Source organism: Vigna unguiculata, chromosome 10 (assembly GCF_004118075.2).
Source record: "Vigna unguiculata cultivar IT97K-499-35 chromosome 10, ASM411807v1, whole genome shotgun sequence".
NCBI lineage: Eukaryota > Viridiplantae > Streptophyta > Magnoliopsida > Fabales > Fabaceae > Vigna > Vigna unguiculata.
Window position 1 is genome coordinate 18,098,796 of NC_040288.1, and position 8,468 is coordinate 18,107,263.

An 8,468-nucleotide genomic window follows, 5' to 3' on the forward strand; every position below is an offset into this window, starting at 1 on the left:
GAAGAGTGGGTTGGCCATCCTATTTGCTTCCTACACTCCTCTTTTTCATTTCCAGCACTCTTATTAGCTTTTATTGGGCCTGTTATATTTATTTCGTGCACCCCAGTTACATATTATTTGGATTGCACCATGTGTTTGCCTATTGCACCCCACATTCACTGCACATGCCTCACAATATTTGCTCACTACATTACATGTTTTACTATTTTTGCACCCGTGTTAGCTTTATTTTTTGTTTAGGCTATTTTAAATTTCTGGCCTTTATTTTATACTTTTGAACACATGTTTTAAACTTTTATACTCACAGCTTTCTTTTTAACATTGACTTTTTTACAAACATCATTTTTTTCTTAAAATAATAGAAAAAAATTTAAATAATATTAAAATAAAAAAAATGAAAAGTAGTTTTTTTTTTCTTTTACTTTAGTGTTTGTCCGATCGCTTGTGTTGTGTAATACCCATTTTCAAAAACATGTGTTATGATTTCTTGTTTCAAAGTATAAGGAGAGTGGGTTGGGTATCCTATTTGCTTCCTGCACTTCTCTTTTTCATTATCTGATCGGTCCATAGAAAATGATTGAAACTCAACTTACGCGAACAAAGAAAATGATCGGTCCAAATTGAAGAGTTCGTTGCGAGGATCACTCTTACGATCTTAGATTTTCAATTAAATGAACAAAGGATGAAAATTTCTATATAAAAGTATGACAAACCTACAAAAAAAAAGTGACTTCTAGATAGATTATGTGTTTTAAAATAATGAAATTCGTTTGTAACAAAACTATTTATATTAAAATATTTTAATTTTAAATAATTAAATCTCACTGTATTTAAATCACTATCACTTATAAAATATTATTTTCTAGGTCTTTACACTATTTGATGCATCAAACAAATTTAATATAATTGGGTTAAAGACTTTTTTAAGTTGGAAACAAGTTTATTTTAAAAGTTATGTTTAGGGAAAAAAATATATTTAAAGCCTTAATAAATTCTAAGCAAAATTATGAAAAGGCAGAAAACCAAAAAGCCAAAACCAAAAAGACCCTTTAGAAATTGAAAGACAAGAGTAAAGAAAAGGCTGTTAGAAAGATAGGATACAGACAGACATAAGAAGAAAGGGATAATAAAAAATGTAACAATAACCGGCTTATAGTTGTGTACTCTACAACATCAAGTGAGGTACAATGAAGAGTTGTTGCAGAACCTTAATAGTCAATTAGAAGGAACCTTTTGAATTGCCAACTTTATGCCTTTTATCTTCAAACATTACCTGACACACACAAAGTGTGATTGACTAAATGGGCTCACAACAATGACCACTTCGTGAAAATTCTACATTTTCCATTCAATCTTCAATTGCACCGTTTTGTTCTTGTTCTTTCTTCTTTCTTCCTACTCTCTAGCACTTTACATGGGGGCTCGTTGCTCTAAATTCTCTTTCTGCTGGTTCCACTCCCACCTCAAGCCTTCTGTCCTTGAGTCCTCTGACCAAGGTTTATGTTGTTCTTTGTTTTTGTGTGTTTAGTTCACACGCACATCCTTTGTCTAGAAAGTCGTGCGTCTTTTAAAAGTGTTGTCTTTGCTGCAGAAAATGGTGAGAAGAATGAGAGAAAATTGTGGCCCAGTTTTGGTGAGTTCAGTTTGGAGCAACTGAAGACTGCCACAAATGGGTTTTCTTCAGAAAACATAGTGTCTGAACATGGTGAAAAAGCTCCCAATGTTGTATACAAAGCAAAGCTTGATAATGGACAGTGGATCGCCATCAAACGTTTCAACAAGTTTGCTTGGCCTGATTCTCGCCAATTCCTAGTTTGTAACATGCACTTACACTTTTCTCTTTCACTGATTTTTTCAAGGTTATAAGATTGAAATTGACTCTAAATGCTTAGTACTGCATATAATTGTGGACCAAAGTTTTAATTTGCAGTCATCGTAGCAGTTTTGTCTCAATCCTTGATTTTGAAAGAAATTGTTGACAAATTTGACTGATGCTGCCAAAATTAAGGCGCAGAGACTTCAAAATCCTTAACACCGCTCCGGAAATCACAATTGTAGACCATTTTAAAATTAGTGAATATGCGGTTGCTATAATTGTGGCTGTGATATAGTTGTGTAGATCTACAAAAGCAATAGCCACAATTGTGGTCTTGATGCAATTTTTGAGATCTCAAAAATGCTGATGTTGAGGCTGAAAATTGAGCAATTTAAAAAGTTTAAATTTCTTGTACATTTTTTCTGAGTTTGACATGATGTTTTCTGCGCTTTTAGGAGGAAGCCAAACAAGTGGGGAGCCTTAGAAGCGAACGCCTAGCAAATTTGATTGGTTATTGCTATGAAGGGGAAGAGAGGCTTCTAGTAGCAGAGTTTATGCCACATGAAACTCTGGCCAAGCATCTTTTTCATTGTGAGTTGTTTGTGTTACTTTAAACTTTTATGTAATATTTGATGGGTTTCAAATCTTTCCTTAAATTGTTTTCTTAGGACTTGCAATTTTGAAGAAGAAAAAACTTATGGTTTATTTGGTGCAGGGGAAGCACAGCCAATGAAGTGGGTCATGAGGTTGAGGGTCGCTTTCTACTTGGCTCAAGCTCTAGAATATTGCACTAGTAAAGGAAGGGGCTTGTATCATGATCTCAATGCCTATAGGATCTTGTTTGATCAAGTATAAAGGGTTTTAATAAACACATCCGAGTTCCAAATTAACCTTTTTTCTTGCTATTTTTAACTTGGGATTGGCTTGTGCTGTTTCAACAGGATGGTAATCCCAGGTTGTCCTGCTTTGGACTCATGAAGAACAGCAGAGATGGCAAGAGTTACAGTACAAACTTGGCTTTCACCCCTCCTGAGTACCTACGGACTGGTAAAGTTTTTAGGTTGTTAATGTGTGTTGGTTGCATTAGTGTATGTACTTGATCCTGGGCACAACTGAAAGAGATGTCACGCCACTGAATCAGCCATAAAGTTGTACCGTTCTGTTTGTAAAACATGATCTTTATTGTATCACAAAGGGGCCAGTATTCACTTTTACACCCTCTTTTGCAAATAAGTCAAACACTAATTGTTTTTTTTTTTTTTTTTTCAGTTTAAGAAATACAAATTTAGACCAAATTATGTGGAACTTTATCTGCAAAAACGTTCAGCTTCTCTTTCCCTAACCTAAGGAGTTTGCCTATGCTTACATATTCTGGTATGTGACTCCTGATCTTCGGTACATTTGGTTCATATGCAGGTAGAGTGACCCCAGAGAGCGTGGTTTACAGTTTTGGAACTCTGCTGCTAGATCTCCTGAGTGGTAAACATATTCCGCCAAGCCACGTAAGCTTTTCCTACTACTATTATGTCTTAAACACTCAATGATGGATAAATTTAATTATGTGTATTTTTTGAATCTTGACTATTGAAACAGGATCTAATAATATATAAGATGTGTTAAATATTTAATGTTCATGCAGACCAGTTCTTGTATAAGATGATTCATGGAGTACAAAAATTGATATTCACAGCATTCACTCCTCTGTACAGGCACTTGATCTTATTCGTGGCAAAAACTTTCTGATGTTGATGGACTCTGCCTTAGAGGGTCACTTTTCAAAAGATGATGGAACTGAGTTGGTTCGTTTGGCCTCTCGTTGTTTGCAATACGAAGCTCGTGAAAGGCCAAATGTGAAGTCTCTTGTTACGTCTCTTATGTCACTTCAGAAAGAAATAGAGGTATACATCTATTCGTTAATATGATGTGACGCTAAAGTAAAATCCGAATGTTATGTGTGCAGATAACAATATTTTATAACAATAATGTATCTTCAAGCAGGTCCCCTCGTATGTTTTGATGGGTCTACGGCAAGAAACTGCATCCTCAACGAAGCAATTGTCGTTAACACCTTTTGGTGAAGCTTGTTTGAGACGTGATCTTACTGCAATCCATGAAATATTGGAGAAGACTGGTTACAAGGACGATGAAGGAATTGCGAATGAGGTTTTGTATCATTTTAAACTTTTATATTTGTTGTTAGTATGACTACAATGTTGATTCTTCTTAATGCTGAAATTGCAGCTTTCCTTTCAATTGTGGACAAGCCAAATGCAGGAAACCTTGAATTTGAAGAAGCATGGCGATACTGCTTTTCGAGCTAAAGACTTTGTCACTGCCATTGACTGCTACACTCAAGTAAGAGGATTTTTATTTAATAACTATTGCTTAAGCTTAATGAATACATTAATATATAAATTTTGTTTCAGTTCATAGAGGGAGGGACCATGGTGTCACCCACGGTGTATGCAAGGAGATGCTTATCTTATTTAATGAATGAGATGGCACAAGAAGCTCTTGGGGATGCCATGCAAGCCCAAGTTGTATCTCCTGAATGGCATACTGCTTTGTATCTTCAAGCAGCTTGTCTTTTTAGCCTTGGAATGGAGAATGATGCTCAAGAGACTCTCAGAGATGGTACTAACATGGAAGCCAGAAAAAACAAAAACTTCAAAATTGTATAGATTTTCCTTTTCATATCTTGACAATTATTTAATGCCCTTTTAAATTAGTTTAATTTGTTAGGCCTTGCTTCCCATATCATCTACCATCATTCATTTCTTTTTGATTTATTTGGCTTTTGGCTTTCCGTGATGCCCGGGAGTGACAAAATACAGTGGCTGATTTGAAATTTAATACGCGTGCACCCTCTTTTTCCTCCTTTTCTTTCACCTGCACGTCCTTTGTTGTCTCCACTCAATAACAATGTCAAAGTTATATATCTATGCAGTACAGTACAGTTTATGATGGACTACAGATGCTGTCACATGGAAATGTGTTATTAAATGCAATTATTACTTTCAAAGTATATTTAAGATACCTTTTTTCTTTAACTCGCTAAATTTTTATTCTTGTGATTACATGCCTGAAAATCCATGACCTTTTAGAGGCAAAAAATAAATAAAAAATATTAAAACACTAAATACTTAAATCCAAATTATATTTAATTTGAACTTCGCTGTTAAGACAAAATTTTATGCCTTACTGCATCGGTTAAATGCGATATTACAAACTCCGAATTCTTCTTGACTTCTCATAGTAGGTTTTTTTTTTCTTTTTTTTAGGTGCATATATACTACAATATTTAAGACTTTTTAGAAAATTTTTTAATTATGTATTCAAAATGTTACTATAAATAAATCTCACAAAATATATGACTCAATAATCTGACTTATTAGGACTAAATATCAACGTATGGATATCTAAAATTAAAATTACTCACATATATGAGATGATTGAACCAATCAAACTGAAACAATACTCAAAGAAATAAAAAAAACCCACATGGTTTATCATGTAGAACTCCAAGAAGACATATAAATGGTTTCAACAATGTATGTGTGAATTTCATTTTGATGGTCAAACGTTAGCTTACCTTTTCGCTTTGGGGTTGTATTCTTTTCACAAACACTCCATTTCCTCTAAGTAAACCACTCTGTACTTAAACTATTTCTAATTTATTGAATTAATGCAATCTAGATATTCTAATTTCTATCCAAATTCAAGGTTATTAACTAATTCATCATGTGCCGTAATGCAGCCTAAAGTTTTACTATATAGTGAAAAATACAAAATACTTAACTTTTGTTATAAAATAAAGTTAATTATAGAGAGAAGAATAAAAAAAAAGAATAGAGCATCACATACTATTTTTCTGTATATATTATCAAGGGGGAAAAGTCCCTATTTATAGGTATAAAAGACAAATCAAAGGGTACAACTCAAGGGTTCAAGGATTACATACTTAATGTAAATAATGTAAATATCATCAATAGTAATCAAGCTCAGTAACTGTCAACAACTCAATGGACAATCCATAAATTTCATAACATTCCCCCTTGGATGTCTGATCAAAGAATGTGCCTCGTTAAAACTTTACTAGGAAAAACCTTTTGGGATAAAAACCTAGTGAAGGAAAATGAGTACATCGTTCTTAATTCTTTGATATAATTTTCTTCTATTTCTCTCCCTTATGTAAACTTTCATCTTTAAGATGTTGGAGCCCATCTTGTGAACCAATTGCACCAAAGTTCTCCTTGGCAAGGACTTTGTAAATAAATCTTTAATATATCATTGAGCAATTTGTCTTCATATATGGTTGTTGATTCCATTTTTCCTCATGTAATGCTAAAAGTTACATGATTTGACGATGTTGCTATTATGGTTTATTTCACAAACCACCATGAAATCATTGTACCACCATAATATCTTATTTGTGATAAATCGTTGTGAGGATCATATAAATAACATGCATCTACATAACTCATTTGATTTTGAATCATTTGGATAAAATAAGTCTATATTCAAAGTACCCTTAAGGTAAAGAAATATATTGTTTTACACTAATTCAATGTCTTCTTTTAGGTTAAGAATTATATCTTGCTTAACAAATTTATAGCAAAATACTATATCTAGTCAAGTATAATAAGAAAAATACATTAGTGCTCTTATAACATTAAAACATGGTATTTCTTGACCAAGAAGTTTTTCATCATTATGAGGTCTAAAATGACATTTATCAACATCTAACAGCCTCACAATTGAAGTGCAAAAATGATATAACTTGTCCATATAGAACTTTTTAAGCACATTCATAATATAAACCTCTTGATGTAAAAAAAGAAAAAACACTTGTATTCAAATACTCAATTTTTAATCTCAAATAAAACTTTGTACTTCCAAGATCTTTCATCTCAAATTCTTTCTTTAAGCAATCAATTGTCTTTGTGAACTCATAGGAGTTCCAACAATGTTTATGTTATATGCATAAAGAACAATTATAACAAATTTATTTTCCGATATTTTCATATAAATACAAGGATTTCTTTTAATAAGTACCTACAAAGGCAATTATATCATGTACGTCTTAACTGCTTTAATCCATAAACGAACTTGTTCAATTTTATTGAATAATCCACTTTAGAATTTGCATTGTTGGGTAAATAAAATCCTTCAACGATTTTCATATAATTATCATTCTTTATAATATTGTTTTGCGCAAAAATCCATTTGTACTCAATGAGTTTTACACCTTCAGGTATGCGGACTACAAGTCCAAAAACCTTTTGTTTAACAAGCAAATCTAATTTTGCTTTTATTTCATCTTTCCATTTGGCCAATCATTTCTTTATCGACAATCTTGATCCTCATTGTCCCTCATAACATTTATCGTTATATTATATGCTAGGGCATCGTCAACATTGGCTTCATTTTGGTTCCATATTATCTTATTCATAACATAATTTATTGAGATCTCATCATTTTCAACAATTTCAAGTACCTGAGGTTCTTCTGGAACCAAGGTTCTTCTGGAACCCAATTATTAATTATGTCATTGAATCTTTTGTGATTTAACCTCCTCGATTAGGTCATCTTGTCTTTTTAGCTCCTTTTCTCATATGGGATTTTTATCTTTGGAACCAATATGCTTAACACACTTCAATCATGTTATGAATTAATATCAATTCTATTTGGAGCATTAGCAGTTGGTATATGTGGTTTAATTACCCTATTTGTATCAGTAAAAACATATGATAATTGATTGACTAATTTGGAAATGAATTATCATTTGAACTTCAAGTTTACATTCTTTTGTACGAGGATCAAGACGAACAATGATAATTTATTCCAAGCGATATCCTTTTCCAATTGTTTTCATTCTCCCCCTAATGTTGGAAAATCTTATTCATAAAAAATGATAGTTGACAAATCAAACTATAAATATGTCTCCTTTTGAAAGATCAAGATATTTTATTATTGATTGAGAATCATATCCAACATATATTCTCGACCGTCTTTAAAGACTCGTCATAGTCCCTTTTGGTGAGAAAATTTGATCATTTACAAAAATTCTTAAAATAGGCAATTAGGTTATTGACCAAAAACCAACTGCATCACCAATGAGGTGTTCATTGTTTCCTTCTTCCATTCCATTTAGTTTAGAAAAAAAAAAAAAATAATAATACCAAATCAAAGTTTTAATGTTATTTCCATTTGTGACTACACATCTCAGTTTCACTTAAAAGCAAATAAAAGTTTCTTGTTTTAGCTAGGATGGATAATATACTTAATAAAAAAAATCCAACGAGTTTCTATGGGTGGTGCTTGCGCAATTTAAGCTGGAAAGGTTAGTGAATGTGGAAAAGGGTGCATACATACTAATTCATCATGGGAAACACTTAGCAGAGAGAGGCAAGGCAATGATTGAGGCATGTCTATGAAATCCATTTAACCACCACTTTCTTTGCCTTTACGTGCATGCTGAGGGTCCTCTTGTCCCCACATACGTAGTATCTATCAATCATCACACCACCTCTCTCCACACTCTTTGTTCCCACTTTTTTTCAAATATCAGTTTTTTCTAATTCGTTGGACCAGTATATTGCTAATTGCCATTCATTTCACAAGCATTTATAGCAATCATCCCACAGCACGT

At 32.7% G+C, this 8,468-nt stretch overlaps 1 protein-coding gene across 1 annotated transcript; it reads left to right on the top strand.

Moving 5' to 3' along the window:
• Positions 1-1,161: 1,161 nt before the first annotated feature.
• On the top strand, positions 1,162-4,784 carry LOC114166062 (serine/threonine-protein kinase BSK6-like). The gene is made up of 10 exons (XM_028050714.1): positions 1,162-1,496; positions 1,592-1,812; positions 2,272-2,407; positions 2,532-2,665; positions 2,758-2,863; positions 3,233-3,318; positions 3,526-3,714; positions 3,815-3,979; positions 4,058-4,171; positions 4,243-4,784. The coding sequence occupies exons 1-10, from the start codon at positions 1,415-1,417 to the stop codon at positions 4,495-4,497; spliced, it is 1,488 nt and encodes a 495-aa protein (XP_027906515.1). The 5' UTR covers positions 1,162-1,414; the 3' UTR covers positions 4,498-4,784.
• Positions 4,785-8,468: the final 3,684 nt, after the last annotated feature.